A 23,763-nucleotide genomic window follows, 5' to 3' on the forward strand; every position below is an offset into this window, starting at 1 on the left:
TTACGATGTTGTTCCATTTTCCACAAAATCAGTCGCGATGCAATTCAGTAGTCCATTAAACAAAACCGGGGTCAACGATTAAATAACAACAGCAGTGTCCAAGGAATAGCCGGGTCAAAAGGTATACAAAACAGATAACGATGGCTCGAAACAAAACACAAAACAGTCTGGCGACGACTAGCGCAAGCGCATCACTGACTGGCCGGCTGGTGTCCGCCATTTGCAAATGCGCTCGGGCCGACGCGCGACGGGGCGGCGCGGTAGAGGGGGCAGCAGGTCGGGAAATAAGCAATGATTACATGTAATACGGTTCTAACACTATTCGGTAATATATTGAAGTAAACTACGATAATTAAAACAAAATCGATTACATTAGTAGGAAGAAGTGTAGTATCGACCAGCGTTTTAGCTTCATTTAATAAATATTCTGAATTCAAATTATACAATAATATATCATTAGCTAGTTATCCAAAAGACCTTTCTAAAGAGCAATTAGTGTTAGACAATTCTAAAGACATTTTTAGTTCCATTATCAACAAAGAAAATACTTTACAAACAACCATAGACAACACAGTTTGGAATAGTATACATACAGAAACTTATGTAGCTAGTCTTGCTACAATAATCATCATTTTCATGTTATTAATATTCATTTATTTCTATGGGCCATCACTGATGCGACTACTGCGAGCGACCAGACGAAGCCAGCCGAGGGGAAGCGACGACCAACCCTCCAGCATCCAGCCTGCACCTCGGCCTTCGACGGTACTGTCGACCTACGCGGTACCAGTCAGGCGGAGCTCGACCACTCCATCCGGACAACCTCCAGTACAACTCTACGAGCTACGAACATCCTAAGTCTCATCCTTGAGAGCCGCCAGAATGTTCAGCATTGAACATGTGAACTAGTTGGCGTTGTCGCACACTCATCACATTCTTAAACTACTGAACTCAACCTACTCTAAATAAAGTGATGAATAGCATAATTTGTACATACATGTGTTGTGTTTAGAAGACTTGTAAATATTTGTGTGCGTAAAAGTGAATAAGTATATATCGTAAGAATTAGTTACAATAAATCAGATATCAACTTCTAGTAGTGTCTCACTCATGTCCCATTTCCTACCCTTAAACACTCGTCCAGGGCTACTCTCTGGAAGTGTTCAGACCGACTGTGGCCAAGACACTGGCCAAGACACCTTTAGCCTAACCACAGTCACCTGAGCCTGGGTGATTGACAGTGAGAAAATCATTTCTATCCTTTTATTCCCTTCAACTATCCGCCTGCTACCTTAGGTCTCATGGTAGCAGGTTTCCTGGACTTATTAAATATATTTATACTAGCTGTTGCCCGCGACTTCATCCGCGTTAACATAGTATAATAACAAAGATGGATAGTTTTCTCCTTTTTGTTTTTGTGGTTCCTTATACAAAGGGTAAAAACGGACCCTATTTAAGCAAACGTCAAACGCAAACGTCAATAAACTTTTATGTTTCTAACTCAAGAAATGACGGACTTTCATTGAAACTTTACCAGTTTTTATTACGTAGAATTACCAGAAACACTTAAATACGTATCCATTCATTTTTAATCAGTAGCATAAAAATAAAGTTTCATGTTTCTAACTCAAGAAATGACGGACTTTCATTAAAAATTTCAACTCCAATTTCTACCCCTTGGGGGTAGAATTTCTAAAAACGCTTAAATACCTATCCATTCATTTTTAATCAGCAGTCCAAAAATAAACTTTCATGTTTCTAACTTAAGAAATGACGGACTTTCATTTAAACTTTCAACCACTATTTCACCCCCTTGGGGGTAGAATTTTCAGAAACGCTTAAACACGTATCCAATCATTTTTAATCAGTAACCCAAAAATAAAATTTCATGTTCCTAACTCAAGAAATAACGGAGTTTCATTCAAACTTTCAACCCCAATTTCACCCCCTTGGGGGTAGAATTTCCAAAAACACTTAAATACGTATCCATTAATTTTTAATCAGTAACCCAAAAATAAAGGTAGGGTACAGCTCTCCCCCATAGTAACGTGAAACCTTATCCCGGGTTTTACAGTATCCTTTGTTCTTTTTCGGGACTCAAAGTATCTTTATACCAAATTTCAGCAAAATGGGTCCAGCCGTTTACGCGTGATGTCGTGACCACGCGAAATATAACATTCCGCGCAGCTTCGCCCTCGTAAATTAGATATTTCACAGACAAATTAGTCTTCAAAAAATAACCTATAATCCTTCACATGGTCTATTTCTTATCTGTGCCAAATAACAGAAAAATTGCTCCAGTAGTTCGTGAGATAAGCCCTTTCAAATAATTCCCACGTTTTTTCCACGTTTTCCTCCATTTTTTCACTGCTATCAGTGTAAACAAACAAACTAACAAACTCTTCCGCTTTATAATATTAGTATAGATAATCAACTAGCTTAGAGTATTAATAACAGTACTGTTATTAATACTCAAAGTCAACTAGACACTAAAATGTATAAATAGAGGAAATTACTTTGTAATTAATGTTTTTGAATGAAAAATGTTTTAATGCATTACTAATATTATAATTGGGAAGAGTTTGTTTGTTTGAACGCGCTAATCTCAGGAACTACTGGTCCGATTTGAAAAATTCTTTCAGTGTTGGATAGCCCATTTATCCAGGAAGGCTATATGCTATATTTTATCACGCTAATACTAATAGGAGCGAAGAAATAGAGGAAAGTGTGGAAAAAACGGGGGAAATTATTTGAAAGGGCTTATTTGAACGCGCTAATCTCAGGATAATCTCAGATAGTTCGATTTAAAAAATTCTTCCAGTATTAGATAGCTCATTTATCGAGAAAGACTATAGGCTATATTTTATCACGCTAAGACTAATGAGAGCGAAGAAATAGAGGAAAGTGTGGAAAAAATGGGGGAAATTATTTGAAAGGGCTTATTTGAACGCGCTAATCTCAGGAACTACTAGTTCGATTTGAAAAATTCTTTCAGTTAGATAGTCCATTTATCGAGGAAGGCTATAGGCTATATTTTATTACGCTAAGACTAATAGGAGCCAAGAAATAGAGGAAAATGTGGAAAAAAACGGGGGAAATTATTTGAAAGGGCTTATCTCACGAACTACTGGAGCAATTTTTCTGTTATTTGGCACAGATAAGAAGTAGACTACGTGAAGGATCGTAGGCTATTTTTTGTGGACTAATTTGTCTGTGAAATATCTAATTTACGCGGGCGAAGCTGCGCGGAACGTTATATTTCGCGTTACGACATCACGCGTAAACGGCTGGACCCATTTTGCTGAAATTTGGTAATTGTCCCGAAAAAGGACAAGGAATACTAATTTTGTCCCGGAAAATGTACGATTCCCGCACAATAAACTTTTATGATTATCGCCTAAACTATTTAATCTGTTTTGATGAAACTTGGTATGGCAATACTTTCAGTCTCGGGAAAGGACAAGGGACACTTTTATCCCGGAAAATATATGGTTCCCACACAATAAATTTTTTATGATTCTAAAAAAACGTGTCAAAAGTCCACGTGGACTAATTCGCGGGCAACAGCTAGTTAGATATATGGACAAAGGCTGTAAAAGTTGTAAATTAACAAAAAATTAAAACCGACTTCCAAGGTAAAAACAATAATAACATCCTTATAATATGAACTACAAAGTATTAAATAATTTTTCCTATCTAATAGTGCCTTTTTCCGAATTCGGCTAAAACTCTACTATTTCTGTACTCAATCTTCATCATTTTGAAGTCGGTACCAGATAGCTGAATCTTCAGTCTGCCAGAATATTTGAAACTTTTGGAACTGGCACCGACCTCAAAATTATGAAGATTGAGTACAGAAATAGTAGAGTTTTAGCCGAATTCGGAAAAACTTATACTACGTATCTTATTACAAGCTCACTGGTGAGCGAGACACAATAGAATAACAATAGATTTCCAAGAATCCACGGTCGAAGGATTAATAGGAGTATAATAAGTAAAACCGTTTCGGAGGAGTAAGGACACGAGAATTTTAAATAATTTATGAAGATAAGAATTATTATTATATTAAATTATTATTTATTGTATTAAATATTAATATCATAAGGCACTTATTTAAAGGGGCAGTTGTAAATTTCAGTTTTGGTAAGTTAAACATTATAAATGGCACGTGTAATAACTAGTTTAGCAGTTAAAACTAAGCAGTAAAGTAAACAAAAATGAGTTGTAAATTATTATTTTTAGTTCATATTATAATTATTTTTTTTGCCTTGGAAGTCGGTTTTAATTTTTTGTTAAAAATAATTTCACTCTTTTTAGTTATCTACAAGATAAAGCTTTATGCGTAAATAACCACTACGAATGTTAACTATTCACATTATGTTACTGTAAGCGTAATTGTGGTAAATGCTTGCAGGTATCTAAGCGATGCTGCAATTTAAAAACTTTTATCTTTAAAGGTTCAGGAGTTCTGTTCAGTGCCTTTGGACCAAGAGTCACATTCGTATGAACCTTCTTTTATTCGTAACATATGTTTAAGTTACTAGAAACAAAATTTTAACCACTATGAGTCTTTTGATAAATTTCAAGGATTTCCCTCGATTGCTCATAGATCCCATCATCAGCTCACCACTTTCGTAATTATTATACAAAATCAAGATTATATCCTATACAACAACACAAGAATTTTGAAAATCGGTCCACAAACAGCGAAATAATCATAAAAAACATCTGCTTCGATGCAAAATATCACGAAAAGCGTCAATAATTGGGTCATAATGTGATGACCCATGCCATAATTATGATTTTGATGATGATGATCAAATAAATTGATGTGTTGGCTTATGCTTTCAGTTGTTTAAACAACGCCGAAATCCCCGAACCTGTATCTATAAGGATTCAAAAGTTCTGTTGGGTACCTTCGGATCCAGGGTATAACCTGGTACGAAATCTTACTTTTTGGTAGCATTTACCTCAAATGCTTCAGAAAAAATTGAAATCACTATATGTTTCCTTACAAATTTCAAGGAGTCCCCTCGATTCCTCCAAGATCCCATCATCAGATCACCACTTTTGTGAACATGGTACCAAATTTGAGTTAAAACCTATACAACAAATGGCTGAGTTATCGTTGAACATACAAAAACAAAAAAAGATACATACAGCCGAACGTATAACCTCCTCCTTTTTGGAAGTCGGTAAAAATAATGAAATGGATCATTGAAAACATTATTGAACAGTAAAATAATTAAATGAGCGGTTACGGAATTTGTCAGTAAGAAATCTCATTCTAAGCAGTTTCTTAAACAATGAGGTGGTAAAATATAATAAAATCGGCCAAGTGCAAGTCGAACTCGCCCCTGGAGGGTTCCGTACCATTATAAAGCGAAAGTAAGGGTTGATTCAGACGCGTAGATGCATTTCTAAATTTGTATGGATTTGACAGATTTCAATTGCGTCAGACGTATTGCGAATCTGTCAAATCTATGCTGCCGCAGCACGCTCGCTGCGCTCGCTCGGCCCCCTCTGTGTTGTGGTCTAAGTTCTAACCTAACCTAACTTACTCTTGGACTTTCTGGATTGTGTTTGTTTTTGTTTTGGCGGGGGGCTGCGCCCCCCGAACCCCCCCTTAAGGGGTGCGGCCGCTTCTCCCTCCCCCGCTACGGTATCCGTGGTTAAGTAGGCCTTCTGTTAAGTCGTTATCGAACCGCTCATTCCATCATTTTTATCTCTCATTCAGTTATTGGACTGCTCAATTATTTTTTTATTACTGTCCATGTTTTACAGTCGCAATAATTAATCAACCGCCATAAAATTAAATAACTGCTCAATATTTTTTTAAACTGATCATAATAACATCTCAAATATTTAAATAACCGCTCATCAAATTAGTTCCCATATTATAATAAACGTCATTATCCTAAAACGTATATAAACTACATAATAGAACAAAAGTTCTGATAAAATTTTAATAGTCTAATTCAGCAACTCCACAGAATACACATTTGTACAAGCTACTCTAACTTAACAAAATTATAAATAGTTTCTTTTAAATACATTAACTTATAAGTAGGGAATTATATCGTAAAAGAAACACAAGCACGAATATTTGTTCGTACTTTATTTTAAACTAGATGTCCCGCGCGGCTTCGCCCGCGTAAATTAGGAATTTTACGGAAACCGTACATTTTCCCATAAAAAATAGCTTATGTCCCTACTCCCTTCACTTGGTCTACTCTATATCTGTGCCAAATATTGCCATAAAATTGCTCTAGTAGTTCGTAATTTCTAATATTTCCCCCGTTTTTCCCACATTTTCCTGAGTTTCTTCGGTCGTATTAGTCTTAGCGTGATAATATTATATAGCCTATAGTCTTATTCGATAAATGAGCTATCTAACATTGTAATAAGTTTTTAAATCGGACCTGAAGTTCCTGAGATTAACGCGTTTAAGCAAACATACTCTTTAGGTTTATAATATTAGGTAGGTATAGATTTTTTTAATTATCGCTTGATAACCATCATGGGACGATGCATGGTATAATATGGTAGTAATGATGATGATGATGATGAATGTAATTTGCATAGTAGCATATGCTTTCCGTTCTTAAAACAACGCTGAAACTCCCAAACTTGTATCTATAAAGAATCAGGAGTTCTCTCAGCACCTTCCGAACCATGGTATGCCAGCTATACCTCGGTGCAAAATGTTACTTGTTGGTAGCATATGCTTAGAATATTTCTCACGAAACTGAAGTCACCACATGTTTCCCTATAAATTTTGAGGAGTTCCCTCGATTACTTATGGATCCTTCATTAGATCACCACTTTTGTGAATATAATACCAAATTGGGATGATACCCTATATTCCAAAAGAAAAATTTTGAAAATCGGTTAACAAACGGCGGAGTAATTGTTGAACATAAGAAAACAAACATAACACCTCCCCCATTTTGAAAGTCGGTTAAAATTGTAGCCTATGTGTTATTCTGATGAATAACCTATGTTATTGTAAAGTTTCATTCAAATCCGTTCAGTAGTTTTTGCGTGAAAGAGAAACAAACATCCATAAATCCACACAACATCCATACATCCAAACAAACTTTCGCCTTTATAATATTAGTAGGATTTGACAACTACTTTGATACATATCCACCAATAGGAGGGTGAATTTGTGTACGAATTCGGACATCTACCGGTCCCTAGCACTTGTAAGTTGTATGACTCGAGCGATCTTTACACGAAATATTTCGAGTGTTTTGAGAATACACAAACTATTAGCAACAAATTATATCGTGCAGGAAACCGGTCTCGAACACTTCAACTTCCAAGCGGCCACATGTGGTGTACGAATTCGGACATCTATAACCGGTCCCACTCGTTCGACTCGAGCGATCTTTGCACGAAATATTTTGAATGTGAAGTTTTGAGAATACACAAACTGTGTTACGCTCGTAAAAATCTCATAATTCGGTATTTTATTCGAAGATGAACTTTTCTCACATCCTGAGAATTGTGCCCCAGGTGCGCGTGGTCTATGGCGCGGGCGGTTGCATACTAAGGTATCTATGAAGTATGACTATCTCGATCGGCCGCTAGTGCGCGCCCGGCCCCGCGCCGCCGCGCCGCTCGCTTGACAGATGAAGCGAGACCACAGGCGAGACGGCAAACAGTTATTGTACTAATGAACGCTAAACGCAATGCATAAGGTTGAAATTAGGTTGTTTTCCAGAATAGTAGGTAAATAATATCTCGGCGATTTCGCGCCGTTTGTATTACTTTGTATGAAAGTGAGACTTTTTTTTATGAAATAAGGGGGCAAATGAGCAAACGGGTCACCTGATGGAAAGCAACTTCCGTCGCCCATGGACACTCGCAGCATCAGAAGAGCTGCAAGTGCGTTGCCGGCCTTTTAAGAGGGAACAGGGTAATAGGGGAGGGTAAGGATGGGAAGGGAAGGGAATAGGGGAGGGTAGGGAAGGGAATAGGGTAGGGGATTGGGCCTCCGGTAAACTCACTCACTCGGCGAAATACAGTGCAAGCGCTGTTTCACGCCGGTTTTCTGTGAGAACGTGGTATTTCTTCGGTCGAGCCGGCCCATTCGTGCCGAAGCATGGCTCTCCCACGTATATCCCTCGGAGACGTGCATGTACTTACTTGTATTATCGAAGCAGCTTACTTCTCAAAGTAATGTCAAATGTGTGCCTTACGTTCTGCTTCACATTAGAGTTAAGGCTGAATTTGTTATGTTTAATTTTGGTGACATTGGTGACCCTGACGTGGTAATGATGATGACGATGATGAATGTAATTAAATAAATTGTATTTATAAGGAATCCGGAGTTCTCTTAGTATCTTCGGAACCATAGTATACCTCGGTGCAAAATCTTGCGTTTTGGTAGCATATGCTTAGAATGCTTCTTATAAAACCAAAATCACCATATGTTTCCATATAAATCTCGAGGAGTTCCCTCGATTACTCATGGATCCCATCATAAAGTCACCACTTTTGTGAACATGGTACCAAATTGGAGTGAAACCTAATACAACAAAACAAAAATTTCGAAAATCGGTTCACAAACGGCGGAGTAATACACAAATAAAAATTAAAAAAAAAATCCACAGCCGAACATATAACCTCCTCCTTTTTGGAAGTCGGTTAATTATGATGTAGTTATCGTGTGTGTTCAATTCACGATATTACTACAATTTTATAAAATTATTTCTTATTGGGTAACTAATTTATAAAATACTAGGTCACTCCTGCAACTGCGTTGGACCAAAATTCGTTTATAGCTCGGGAACCGTACATTTTCCCAGAACAAAAAGTATCCTATCTCCTTTTCAGGTTCTCAAAGTATATCTATACCATTCAGCAGCAATCAGCATAATCGGGTTAATGGTTTAGGCGTGATGAGGTTACAGACAGACCGACAGACACAATTTCGTAATTTTAATATTAGTTTGGAAGTAAAGATTGCAATAAATCATCACATTCATAAGTGGCAGTACTGGCAGTATTCTACCGTTTGTTTTTCGCGTAACTTTCTGCCGCACACTGTAAAACTCTGTAAGCTGTGGAATAAACTGCTACCTGCTGGTGAAAGTTTGTTCCAGAACATTCGGTATACAATACTGCTGTATTTAGAGACCAATACGACCTGCAAACCTTCAAGAAGAGAGCGTATCCCCTCTTAAAAGGTCGGCAACGCACCTGCAGCTCTTCTAATGTTGCGAGTGTCCATGAGCTGCTTTTTTTATTATTAATTCCACCCCCCTAACATTATCAGGGTATGTTATTTGCTATATTTTTGTCTGCTCTTTTTATACCTTTATGGCTATTACAATTTTTTATTTCTAAATAAATAAATAAATTTGATTTTTAACCGACTTTCAAAAAGGAGGAGGTTATATGTTCGGCTGTGGATATTTTTTTTTTTAATTTGTGTATGTTCAACGATTACTCCGCCGTTTGTGAACCGATTTTCGAAATTTTTGTTTTGTTGTATTAGGTTTCACTCCAATTTGGTACCATGTTCACAAAAGTGGTGACTTTATGATGGGATCCATGAGTAATCGAGGGAACTCCTCGAGATTTATATGGAAACATATGGTGATTTTGGTTTTATAAGAAGCATTCTAAGCATATGCTACCAAAACGCAAGATTTTGCACCGAGGTATACTATGGTTCCGAAGATACTAAGAGAACTCCGGATTCCTTATAAATACAATTTATTTAATTACATTCATCATCGTCATCATCATTACCACGTCAGGGTCACCAATGTCACCAAAATTAAACATAACAAATTCAGCCTTAACTCTAATGTGAAGCAGAACGTAAGGCACACATTTGACATTACTTTGAGAAGTAAGCTGCTTCGATAATACAAGTAAGTACATGCACGTCTCCGAGGGATATACGTGGGAGAGCCATGCTTCGGCACGAATGGGCCGGCTCGACCGAAGAAATACCACGTTCTCACAGAAAACCGGCGTGAAACAGCGCTTGCACTGTATTTCGCCGAGTGAGTGAGTTTACCGGAGGCCCAATCCCCTACCCTATTCCCTTCCCTACCCTCCCCTATTCCCTTCCCTTCCCATCCTTACCCTCCCCTATTACCCTGTTCCCTCTTAAAAGGCCGGCAACGCACTTGCAGCTCTTCTGATGCTGCGAGTGTCCATGGGCGACGGAAGTTGCTTTCCATCAGGTGACCCGTTTGCTCATTTGCCCCCTTATTTCATAAAAAAAAGTCTCACTTTCATACAAAGTAATACAAACGGCGCGAAATCGCCGAGATATTATTTACCTACTATTCTGGAAAACAACCTAATTTCAACCTTATGCATTGCGTTTAGCGTTCATTAGTACAATAACTGTTTGCCGTCTCGCCTGTGGTCTCGCTTCATCTGTCAAGCGAGCGGCGCGGCGGCGCGGGGCCGGGCGCGCACTAGCGGCCGATCGAGATAGTCATACTTCATAGATACCTTAGTATGCAACCGCCCGCGCCATAGACCACGCGCACCTGGGGCACAATTCTCAGGATGTGAGAAAAGTTCATCTTCGAATAAAATACCGAATTATGAGATTTTTACGAGCGTAACACAGTTTGTGTATTCTCAAAACTTCACATTCAAAATATTTCGTGCAAAGATCGCTCGAGTCGAACGAGTGGGACCGGTTATAGATGTCCGAATTCGTACACCACATGTGGCCGCTTGGAAGTTGAAGTGTTCGAGACCGGTTTCCTGCACGATATAATTTGTTGCTAATAGTTTGTGTATTCTCAAAACACTCGAAATATTTCGTGTAAAGATCGCTCGAGTCATACAACTTACAAGTGCTAGGGACCGGTAGATGTCCGAATTCGTACACAAATTCACCCTCCTATTGGTGGATATGTAGCAAAGTAGTTGTTAAATAAATAAATTACGAACAAATATTCGTGCTTGTGTTTCTTTTACGATATAATTCCCTACTTATAAGTTAATGTATTTAAAAGAAACTATTTATAATTTTGTTAAGTTAGAGTAGCTTGTACAAATGTGTATTCTGTGGAGTTGCTGAATTAGACTATTAAAATTTTATCAGAACTTTTGTTCTATTATGTAGTTTATATACGTTTTAGGATAATGACGTTTATTATAATATGGGAACTAATTTTTTGAGCGGTTATTTAAATATTTGAGATGTTATTATGATCAGTTTAAAAAATATATTGAGCAGTTATTTAATTTTATGGCGGTTGATTAATTATTGCGACTGTAAAACATGGATAATAATAAAAAAATAATTGAGCATTCCAATAACTGAATGAGAGATAAAAATGATGGAATAAGCGGTTCGATAACGACTTAACAGAAGGCATACTTAACCACGGATACCGTAGCGGGGGAGGGGGGGGGGGGGCGTCCTTCGACCGTGGATTCTTGGAAATCTATTGTTATTCTATTGTGTCTCGCTCACCAGTGAGCTTGTAATAAGATACGTAGAATAATATAGTGTATTAATTATTCTACGTATAGTACGCGATAGTTTACTACGTAACTAAAAAGAGTGAAATTATTATTTTTAACAAAAAATTAAAACCGACTTCCAAGGTAAAAACAATAATAACATCCTTATAATATGAACTAATATTAAATACTACTATTTCTGTACTCAATCTTCATAATTTTGAAGTCGGTGCCAGTTCCAAAAGTTTCAAATATTCTGGCAGACTGAAGATTCAGCTATCTGGTGGTCAGCTACCGACTTCAAAATGATGAAGATTAAGTACAGAAATAGTAGAGTTTTAGCCGAATTCGGAAAAAGGCACTATTAGATAGGAAAAATTATTTAATACTTTTTAGTTCATATTATAAGGATGTTATTATTGTTTTTACCTTGGAAGTCGGTTTTAATTTTTTGTTAAAAATAATAATTATATTAAAATTTTGTTAACTACATAATATAATTCATTAATCATAATATTTACAATGTGTTTTTTAATTGTATTCAATATAAAGTATCAAAAGCTTTTATAGTTACCGGCCACACTGTGGCTAGAAGAGGCCACACCGGATACAAGCGGCGACTCTATTATTTTAATCTCTTTTTTGACAGACTATACACTGATATTTTTTAGAAATACAACCAGTATGTCTGTGATTGCAACCTGCAAATAATTTCAGATCGGTGGAGAACCAATAGAAAATCTAGAAGTGTCTATCGTTACGCCATCTGTTGCAGATTCTAAAAATTAAAATAAAGAAAATGCCCTATTTATTATGGCTTCTCACCAGTATGAATTACTGAATGTCTTTTAAGTAGCTGCATGCTGTGAACTTCTTTTGACATAATTATTTATTGCAGTTATATGGTTTCTCACCAGTATGAATTAGCAAGTGTTCTTGTAAGCTGCTTTTTCTTCCAAATTTCTTTTGACAAATATTGCAGTTAAATGGTTTCTCACCAGTATGAATTAATGAGTGTTGTTTTAAGTCCCCTCTTCTTAAGAATTTCTTTTGACATGTCACATTTATATGGTTTCTCACCAGTATGAATTAACATGTGTTCTTCTAAGTGGCTTTTAGTTGCGAATTTCTTTTGACAAATATTGCAGTTCATTGGTTTCTCACCAGTATGAATTTTCATGTGTGCTTGTAAGATGTCTTTTCTTCCAAATTTCTTTTGACAAATATTGCAGTTAAATGGTTTCTCACCAGTATGAATTAACAAGTGTTCTTTTAAATGGTCTTTTCTTCTAAATTTCTTTTGACATATGTCACAGTTATATGGTTTCTCTCCAGTATGAATTACTAAATGTTTTTCTAAGTAAGAGCGTAATGTGAATTTCTTTTGACATATGTCACAGTTATATGGTTTTTCACCAGTATGAATTAATAAGTGTTGTTTTAACTCCCCTCTTCTTAAGAATTTCTTTTGACATATGTCACATTTATATGGTTTCTCACCAGTATGAATTAACATGTGTTCTTCTAAGTAGCTTTTAGTTGCGAATTTCTTTTGACAAATATTGCAGTTCATTGGTTTCTCACGAGTATGAATTTGCATGTGTGTTTGTAAGTTGTCTTTTCTTCCAAATTTCTTTTGACAAATATTGCAGTTAAATGGTTTCTCACCAGTATGAATTTGCATGTGTGTTTGTAAGTTGTCTTTTCTTCTAAATTTCTTTTGACATATGTCACAGTTATATGGTTTCTCACCAGTATGAATTAGCAAGTGTACTTGTAAGTCACTTTTTCTTCCAAATTTCTTTTGACATATGTCACAGTTATATGGTTTCTCACCAGTATGAATTAACATGTGTTCTTTTAAGTTGCATTTTCTTCCAAATTTCTTTTGACAAATATTGCAGTTAAATGGTTTCTCACCAGTATGAATCATTAAATGCCTTAGCAACATGCTTTTAGTCGGAAACATTTTGAAGCAAACATCACAGATGTGTGGTTCCTTGTGACTCTTGTACTGTGCCTTTTTGTCGTCATTATCTTCGCTCTGTTCACCAGCGCACTTCCCCTTGTCCCCAATATGTTCTTCTGTGGCTGTGTGCTGGGTGAGGGGACTTTGGCGTACATACTTGTCAATGACACTTTGACTCAACTTTACTAATTTCAATTCAACCCTTGAGCCTTGCCAAGCATCAATGCGGTCAACGCTCAATGATTCCTGTTTGCAAACAGCATCACTATCTGACACATCATCATCTTCAAATTTTAACACGGGTGCATAATCTTCTCCATACGTATTTGTATTTTCTACAGTTTGTTCTTCAATTATTTCTATAACAAAAAAATTAACATTACAAACTTAAAAACTAATCAATAATTATTAATAATTGATTAGTAGATTATAATCATTAATAATTATAAAATACATTATACTCAATTTCACAAAGTTAAAAGGGGCAGAGCAATTAAGTGGCAAACAGAAGACTACAAATGTAGCCCATCTGGAATATGAATACATAAAGTCGCCCGCAACCATCGCGGCACCGCGCCATATGTACCTGAGCTGAGTCTGCGGAGCGAGGTCCGCATATCCCGCCTGCACTGGTCCATGGAGGTCGAAGACGTCGTGGACTACATCAGTAAGAAGACATCCCTCCACTTGAGGGTCGAGCGTCTGCAGTCTCGCCACAAGGTCAACTTCAGTTCCTTTGTGGTGAGAGTACTGACGCATCTTCTCCCGACCTTTGAAGCGGAGGAATTCTGGCCGACTGATGTGGTTTACCGAAGGTTCCGGGGGAGACTCAGGAATGAAGCGCGCGTCACGTCGCCGTTAATTCGTGATAATGTGTAGTTGTTAAGCTTATATAATTTTTATGTATGTTAGTCATTTAGGTATATATTGTATGGGCCTATGTAGCCTGATTTAAATAAATAAATAAAAAAAAAGTACAGTATAGTATACATTACCGTCTTCATTGTATTGTTCAGTCTTTATGTCCGGCTCCTCTTTTATATTATCTGCAGTAGGATGTGTTGTGGAAATATTTTTCTTCTTGTAGATCGATAGTTCTAACAAAGATCCAATTGCTCCAATGTCAGTATCGGTCTATAAATTATAGAATATTATAGTATATTTAATGAGTCACACAAAAATGATGTTTCATCTACAAATAAAAACATAAGTATAAACCAATACTAATATTATAAAGAGGAAGATTTGTTTGTTTGAACACGCTAATCTCAGGAACTACTGGTCCGATTTGCAAAATTCTTTCAGTGTTAGATAGCCTATTTATCGAGGAAGGCTATAGGCTATATTTTATCACGCTAATGCTAAGTACTCACATACGGTTTTGCTCGATAGTTTTACTCCGAATCGAAGGAAATTACATATTTGACATATTTAATTCCATCGAGCCGGCTCGAAGCGAGCCTTCGAGCTGTCAGTTTTGCGGTCCACACGGTGGTTATTGCTCGATTTGGAGTAAAACTTTCGAGCAAAACCATATGTGAGTACTTAGCATAAGACTAATAGGAGCGAAGAAATTGAGGAAAATGTGGAAAAAACGGGAGAAATTATTTGAAAGGGCTTATTTATTTCACGAACTACTAGAGCAATTTTGCTGTTTTTGGGTCAGATAAGAAGTAGACCACGTGAAGGATCATAGGCTATTTTTTGTGGACTAATTTGTCTGTGAAATATCTAATTTAGGCGGGCGAAGCCACGCGGAACGTCTAGTCCAAGGGTTCCCAAAGTGTGCACCGCGACGCCCTGGCGCGCCGTGGAAAGACAAGAGGGGCGCCGTGAGTCGATCCTCCATCATTATCAGAATCCACAAATATTATAAAATTAAATTGCGATATTAATTATGCTAAGCAGGTAAGTAGATTATTAAATTAGCTGCCTTACTATAATCATTAAATGTGTTTATTTTTGTATCTTTTTGTAGATAGGTATACTGAGGGAAAATGCTCGGGCTATGATTTAATCGATGCAACGCTCCTAAATCACCTCCCCAAAAAAGGGCTTCTATCGCTACTTGCCATATTTAATGCATGCCTTTCATTCTTTCCTAGTCACTGGAAAATAGCACAGGTTGTGATGATACTGAAACCAGGTAAACCAGCACACAAAGCGTCATTATATAGACCTATTAGTCTGATACCGTTAATGGGAAAATTATTGAAAAAAATAATCCTCAATCGCATGACAGAACACCGTATTTAGATTTTCCCAAAGCATCAGTTTGAATTCAGACAGGGGGCCATGGAACGATTGAGCAAGTATGTACATCGACTTGTTGACATCATAGGGAGAGCAATAGAAAACGAACAATATTGCTGCGGAGTCTTCTTAGATATTAGCCAGGCATTTGATAAAGTGCGGCATGAGGGACTATTATTCAAAATAAATAAAATGCTACCGCACTTCTTCTACCACATACTTAAATTCTACCTCGACAAAAGATGCTATGAAGTGAGATATAAAAACAAAACTTCAACCATGCACGAGATCAAGTCTGGGGTTCCACAGAGCGGTATTCTTGGTCCGGTTCTTTACCTGATTCTCACAGCAGACTTGCCGACTCACGTCGATATCGCCACGGCGACCTACGCAGATGATACTGCACTTCTTTCATCCCACGATAGTCCTGTCACTGCATCTGAAAAACTGCAATCCCACTTAAACCTCATAGAAGAGTGGTTAAACAAATGGCGCATGAAAGCTAACACGAACAAATCAGTTCAGGTAACCTTTACAGTTTACACTAAGAAGGAAAACCTGTCCACTTGTGAAGCTAAACAACTTAGACATCCCTCAAGCAGATGATGCCAAATACCTGAGGATGCACCTTGATCGCCGTCTCACCTGGCGCAAGCACATATGGACAAAAAAGAATAGCTAGGCTGCAAACTTCGCAGTATGTACTGGTTAGTTGGACGAAAGTCGCAGCTAACAGATGCCAGTAAAATGGTACCGTAATTTACAAAACCATTTTAAAACCAGTATGGACCTATGGCATACAGCTCTGGGGCATACTGCATACTGGGTCATACTGCCTGTAACAGTAATGGTGACATCTTGGAAAGATTCTAGAATAAGACAATGAGGACGATGTTCGATATCCTAGCTTATATCAACAACGAACAAATCAACGCTTACTTAAGACTACAAACATTCAAGAAGGAAATTGAGACATACAGTAAAAAATATCAGGAAAGACTGGGTGGCCATTCAAACAGTCTAGCTGCAGACTTAAAGGGATCAGGCAGTCTAATATTCACATGCCTCAAAAGGAACAGTGTACCAAATCTGTCTACAAGATACTTCTATAGAGAATAGATGAGATTGTGCTCACTGGATCACATCTGAAGACAATACTCCAAATGACAATCGCACATCACACCAGGCTACTGTTTAAATCAGTGATTCCCAAAGTGGTCCAGGTGGACCCCCAGGGGTCCACGTGAGACTAGACGGGGTCTACGTTGGTCCTGGCAAAAATAGGGGTCCACATAAATTAAATGTAAATTAATTAGGTTAGCAGTGATTTATTCATATTCCATGTTAATTGAATATATCATGTTAGCTTTTATGTAGGCTTGATTTGTCTTATTACAAAGCATAGGCCAGGGATGGCGAACCCTGCTTTATCAATGTGCCACTTTTCTGAATAATCACTAAAGTGATGTCATACACAGAAAATAATGTGATCTGTTTAATACGAATTAGAGGTATGACAGGTGACATAAGTACACAAAATAATATTGCCAATTGAGAACGTTGACATATAAAGATCCCACCTAGTATAGGTTCATATCTAGGCAGGTTAAATAGAAGTTGTTAGTTCGATAGTTGTTATTTTAGTTATAGGATGTGATAACAGATGGCACTATACAAATTTTGTAGTCCGCTACATCGCGCTATCGAAAACTTTATGTGAGCCTATATAAGCCCGAGTTAGAACCGAGTTCCAACAGCAGTGTGGTGGTTTCATTGAGGTTACCCTACGCAGCAACATATGGTGCCGAAACCAGGGAAGTAAGTGAGTAGTAAGTGTAGTGGACAGTGAAGAAGTGAATAGTGAATAGTGAGTGCGGCGGACAAGGTAGGAACCCAGTGAATAGTGAGTGCGGTGGAACAGTGAATAGTGAGTGCGGTGGAACAGTGAATAGTGAGTGGACAGGGCCCAAGTGAATAGTGACTAGTGAGTGCAAGTGACAGGACCCTCGGATTGCAGTGACAGGGACCCTCGGATTGCAGTGACAGGAAGCTCGGATTGCAGTGACAGGAGATTCGGATTGCAGTGAGTAGTGCATGCAAATGACAAGAAAATTGGATTGCAGTGAGTAGTAGGTGCAAAGGACAATAGACCGTAAGTAGACTATAAATAAGAGACTCTTCAAATTAAGTGGCTTGGACTTGTAAGTTGTATTCAGAGCTGTGCGAATTGTCATTAAGCGATTGACATAATGGAGTCACTTTTGCTAGAACAAGAGGAAATCAGTACACTCATAAAGAAAGGTTTTACTAACTATAAAAAAACAGCCAAAGATAAATTAACTTCGATTTATATAAACAATAGATTGGAAATTTTAGAACCAATATGGACAAAATTTAGAGAAAACCATTTTAAGATTGTGAATACTGTATCTAAGGCCGAGAGATTACAGACACCTTATTTCATAGAAGAGTGGTATGATACTGTAGAAGAGACATACAGCGAATATAAATGTAGATTAAAGTTAGACATGAGTAAGAAAAGTGAGATAAGAGATGCACCTGCGATTTCTGCATGTAACCAAAGCTGTAATCCCGCAAAGCCAGAGGTTAAATTACCCCAGATCCAGCTACCTACTTTTTCGGGAGCATATGAAGAGTGGCAAAGCTTTCACGATATGTTCCTGTCGCTCATCCATAACAATGACTCTTTAAGTGCTGTGCAAAAGATGCATTATTTGAAGTGTGGCTTAAGAGGCGAGCCTGAGATGCTATTGCGAAGTATGACTACTACCGAATCAAATTACGCTGAAGCTTGGGACAAACTAGTTAAGCGGTACAGCAATAAGAGATATAATGCAAATGAGGTTATGAAAAAACTATTTTCATTGAAATCCGCAAATAGCGAATCCGCAGCCGCAATTAAGAATTTGCTTGACACTACTGCCGTTTGTTTGAAATCGCTACAGAATTTAGGAGTTGAGACGGATAAATGGGATGTGATTATTATTTATATCACCGTCTCAAAGCTAGACTATGAGACACGAACGGAGTGGGAGTCGGAAGTAAGCCGAAGAGAGTCAGATGATTTCCCAACCTGGAATGAATTAGTTACATTTTTAGAGAAGAAATTCAGAACCTTAGAGATGTTGTCCGGTTCCAAGTCCGGTCGCCGCTTTGCATTGTCCAATGAGATTAAAGCCCATCATTCTTCAACTGTCCAATTTAAGAGAAGCTGCGTAATGTGCGAGAAACCACACTTGTTATACCAATGCAAACAATTTGGATCTAAGTCTCCCCAAGAGAGAACAGAGTTTATAAAATCCAAGAGGCTTTGTTTCAATTGTTTTGCACTTACCCACAACGTCAAGAATTGCCATCAAATTACGTGTTGCCGACGTTGTGGTAGAAGGCATCACACACTGCTGCATTATGAGAGAAGTCGGCCTCAAGTGATTTCCAGCCAGCCAACTTCATCCACTGGTAATGCATCCGACTCAGTAGATGCAGTTCACAGTCATGAGAGAGAAACTCCAAAATATGAGACGAAAGTAGTAGCTAATTTTGCCAGTGAGAATTACCAAAAGCATAACAGAGTGTTGTTACCTACAGCTTTAGTGAGAATTAAATCACAAAATGGCTACTGTCAAAGTGCGCGTGTGTTAATTGATCAAGGTTCAGAGACATCCTTTGTTGCTGAGAGTGTAGTGAAATCACTTGGTCTTAACCGCAAACCAGTTAATAGTTTAGTATCAGGTGTAGGTCAAAGCAAAGAGAATATATCTAAGAGTGTTGTTACTTTTGAGATAGAGTCACTTCATAATCGTGACTTTTATTTATCGATTAATGCATTTGTTTTAAATTCATTAACATCATTTCTTCCATCTTCCAAAGCTTGCATCCTGAACTGGCCAGATCTCGACCACTTACCTTTAGCAGATCCTTGTTATAGTTCACCTGGAAAAATAGACATTATTCTAGGAGTAGAGGGTTATAGTCAAATATTATTAAGTGGTCTTCTTAAGCATTCATCACCCAGTGGTCCGATTGCTCAGAATACCCAGCTAGGCTGGATCATATCAGGCAATGCAGGTCGCACAAGAGAGCAAACACCAAGAGCTATTAGTTATCACCTGAAAGTAAAAGAAGATAGTATGCTGAAACAATTTCGAGATATAGAGAGAAAGCCAGACATAAAGGAAAGGAAATTATGTAAAGAAGAAAAGAGATGTAAAGAAATAGATCAGACTACAGCTGCAAGAATTACTATAGGCAGACATGTTGTGAGATTACCCTTTCGAGATCCTGATCCACAGTGTATGTATGATAAATCCAAGGATGTCGGAATAAAGAGATCTAAACAGTTCTTAGGAAACAAATTTAACAGAGATGAGTTTAAGGAAGTACTTACCACGATGGATGTTGATCACGTAGCACAATCCCGTAGAGTTGCACGTATTCACTGATGTGTCTCAGGTGGCATATGCTGCAGCCGTGTACCTAAAGTCTAAGAGGTAAAGTGGTAATACTTACGTATATATCGTTGCAGCCAAACCTGTTCAAAAGCTTATTAGTACTATTCCAAATTTTGAGTTGTGTGCAACTATGATTGGAGTAAAGGTGTTGTTTAAGGTATTCACAGATTGAAGATACCTAAGGAGAAGTTATTTGCCTGGTCCAATTCCACTCTACTTTTAGCTTTAGCTTGGCTTCGAAGAGAACCGAGTTGTTAGACCACAAGATAAAAGAGGTTTCCGAAATTTCGACCAGAATACGACCACTGGATTCACATTGCCACAGATCAAAACCCACTGACTGTGCCTCAAGAACAAGAGGTACTTCGGTCAGAGAACTGAGAGCACGATTTGTGGTGGTATGTTCCAGACGTAATGCAAGTGAGTGATATTCCCTGTAAGAAAATAGATGTCAGCCCTGACATAGAAGCGAGAACAACCACGGTGCTGGCAATTTATCCTAAAGAAGATTTGTTTAGCTGAGACTTCCAAACTTGAGTGAATCCAGAGAGTATTATTATACTGCATGAAAAGAGTCGGAAACCTAAAACAAAAGTGATACAAGTGTTAAAGAAATGGACGAAGTATTTGATAGAAGTTTAAAAGCTGCGCAATCATTTTATTTCCAAGATTATTTAATTTGTCGGAGAACTACGAGAAGTGTTACGAAGAAAAACCAACTGCACCCCCTATCATCCATTTTCATTGAAACGGAGTGTTCAGAGTGGGCGGCCATATTACCCAATGTTCTTTTTCTTACAATGAGAAACAATTTTGCCTAGTGACTCGCTCGTCAGAGAGAGGGAGAGTACTAGCAACACTTACCTTTTTTGAGCCTGGTGGAAGTCGCTTAAGTTTTATATCCAATCTACTTTTTGAGCGAGAACACAGATAATCCAATGCCCTTGACGTCCGATCACTTTTGATCGGTGAACCACTGGATACAAATTCAGAACCAGATTATACTGAGACGCGTCTAACTGGCGTTCAGCGATGGAAGCTTACTCAAAAGATGGTTAATGTGACTTTAAATAATATACTTAAATGTTTCCCATAAAATGCTGTACCAGAAGTTATTGATTTTGTAGTATTTGAGATCAAAATATTTCATCAGCTAGAGATGACTGTGTATGAGATAAGAGTAGTTAAAACCATGCAGGTAAAGACAACCTTACCAGAGTAGTTAGTATTAAACCAGTTATCAAAAATACTATCTGTGAACGCCCATATAATAAGTTGTGTTCATTGCGAAAAGCCTAATAAGTTTTGTTTAATTTGAGTTATGTTTTTACTTGCATTATAACTTGTGTGTCTATTGTTACTTAATTGTGAGTTTGAATGATAGTGTAAAATTGTTTACTTTTTAAGTTTCATGTGTTTAAGTTACATTGTTGCTCTTTACACCAAGGAGATTGTTGATATTTATTGTTAAGTCAAATGTGTGAATGTCAAGTTTGAGAAAGTTAACATTTTCATGTAATTGTAATAGCAACAAGATGTAAGTTAACTAGCTTTTTTCTTTTTATAAGTTTGAAAAGGAACGAGTCCTTTTGGTGGGTGGGATGTTTAATACGAATTAGAGGTATGACAGGTGACATAAGTACACAAAATAATATTGCCAATTGAGAACGTTGACATATAAAGATCCCACCTAGTATAGGTTCATATCTAGGCAGGTTAAATAGAAGTTGTTAGTTCGATAGTTGTTATTTTAGTTATAGGATGTGATAACAGATGGCACTATACAAATTTTGTAGTCCGCTACATCGCGCTATCGAAAACTTTATGTGAGCCTATATAAGCCCGAGTTAGTTTCGAATAAACCGAGTTCCAACAGCAGTATGGTGGTTTCATTGAGGTTACCCTACGCAGCAACAGATCAAATAATGCGTTTTCAAGTTTCATGGATTACTAGGGGGTTTCGGGGGCGATAAATAGATCTAGCTAGGAATCATTTTTAGAAAATGTCATTTTATTCGTGTTTTATCGAATACTTTGCTCGGTCAAATAGCTAGTATTTTTTAAAATAAATAGTATCCTATGTTACTTCTAATACCTCCAAGAGTATGTGTACAAACTACAAAGTTTTATGATGATTTGTCAGACAGAATAGGGTCCCGTTTTTTACTTTTGGGTACGGAACCACAAAAAGAAAAAAAAAATACACCATTTGTTGTATCTAGGAGCCTTTCTGAAATATATATTTTTTCATATTATGAGAGACATGCAACAAAAGTACTAAATTAAAGCTGCTAGACAGCTAAATTTTCACAAATTTTATATGCAAGCAGTACTTAGCCTGGATACATACAACAAAGTGTTAGTATTATAATAGTCCCCTTTAACTATTATGTTACGGTTTCACATCTGAAGTACCTTATTCTGGCAGAGACCATCAACAAGGCCCCGTGTCTGCACGGCCAACTGCTGCAGCCGGTGACACTGCTGCAGTCTCGTCTGGCAGATGTAACACATCCAGCACTCGCTGTCCCTAATCTATTATTTAAAAAAAAACACAAATCAAAGTATGAGTGACATAGCTTTTTATTCAGTCTGGGAGATCAGAAAACGGGGTTCTCTTAATTTTGTTATTCGATTTCTAGATAATGAACACATAGTATCTCTATGTCATTTGTGATAGTGAAACTTCACGCGAACCTTATCCTTTGGCCAACAGTTATGACCGGAGCCTCAGAAAACATATATCTGTTCATTAGCACTACGAGCATTAGCATTTGTTTACGTACCTTATAATTTGCCAGTTGCTCATAAAAGTATTGCAGATCCGTTCTATAAATGTTAACAGTTCTTTTATTTGTAGATAAGCATATACAGCAACAAGTTTTCTTAAACATTTTTAAATCTTTTCGTGATGAAACCTTGAATAGGTACTGAACCCTGGTTGTGGTTCTAGAGGAGGGAGGACCACAGATTACAGAACATTATTACCAGTGTTGCCAGAGCTGTATGTTCGAAAGTTACTTATTGTCATGCGAAAAGTAACATTTTGAGGGGAAAAGTAACATTTCGTATTACTTATATAATATTTTAAATGCCGAGGGGGGGGGGGGGGAATCCAGAATGCACGAAAACATACTATACATATAGAAATATAGAGATGAAGTGATTTTTTGGATTCCGTATAATTATTTTATTATTAAAATTATTTATATACCTATTAAAATGAAAATATAATAACATAAGCTCTTATACAAAAAAACACAATTTTTGGCCTATTTTTGCTCTATCACGGTACGGAACCCTTTATGAGCGAGTCAGACTCGTGGGCGGGGGCGCTGCTGATAAAGGAGAACTGTCAAAAATTTGTTTTTGTATGATGGCAGCGTTAGTTGCTTTTTTCGCCACGTTCATTCAAAGCATTGTCAGCTGTAACGACAAAACTCAATAAAACTAAGTGTGTTTCGTTTTCGCATTTTTGGTTTCAAACTTTTTTTTTCAATTACCAAAAGTAACGTAAAAGTAACATCTGTAGTCATGTCACATGAATGTAACATGCAAGGGTCAAAAGTAACGTAAAATGTTACAAAAGTAACATTCTGGCAACGCTGATTATTA

General features: G+C 37.4%; 1 protein-coding gene across 1 annotated transcript; it reads right to left on the reverse strand.

Annotated features, from left to right (window-relative positions):
- Window positions 1–11,984: 11,984 nt before the first annotated feature.
- On the reverse strand, window positions 11,985–23,105 carry LOC121738128 (zinc finger protein 184-like). The gene is made up of 5 exons (XM_042130002.1): window positions 22,935–23,105; window positions 22,564–22,683; window positions 14,419–14,557; window positions 13,207–13,782; window positions 11,985–12,232 (listed from the first exon to the last, which is right to left on the reverse strand). The coding sequence occupies exons 1-5, from the start codon at window positions 23,040–23,042 to the stop codon at window positions 12,168–12,170; spliced, it is 1,008 nt and encodes a 335-aa protein (XP_041985936.1). The 5' UTR covers window positions 23,043–23,105; the 3' UTR covers window positions 11,985–12,167.
- Window positions 23,106–23,763: the final 658 nt, after the last annotated feature.

The sequence above is a fragment of the Aricia agestis genome, chromosome 22, assembly GCF_905147365.1.
Source record: "Aricia agestis chromosome 22, ilAriAges1.1, whole genome shotgun sequence".
Taxonomy (NCBI): domain Eukaryota; kingdom Metazoa; phylum Arthropoda; class Insecta; order Lepidoptera; family Lycaenidae; genus Aricia; species Aricia agestis.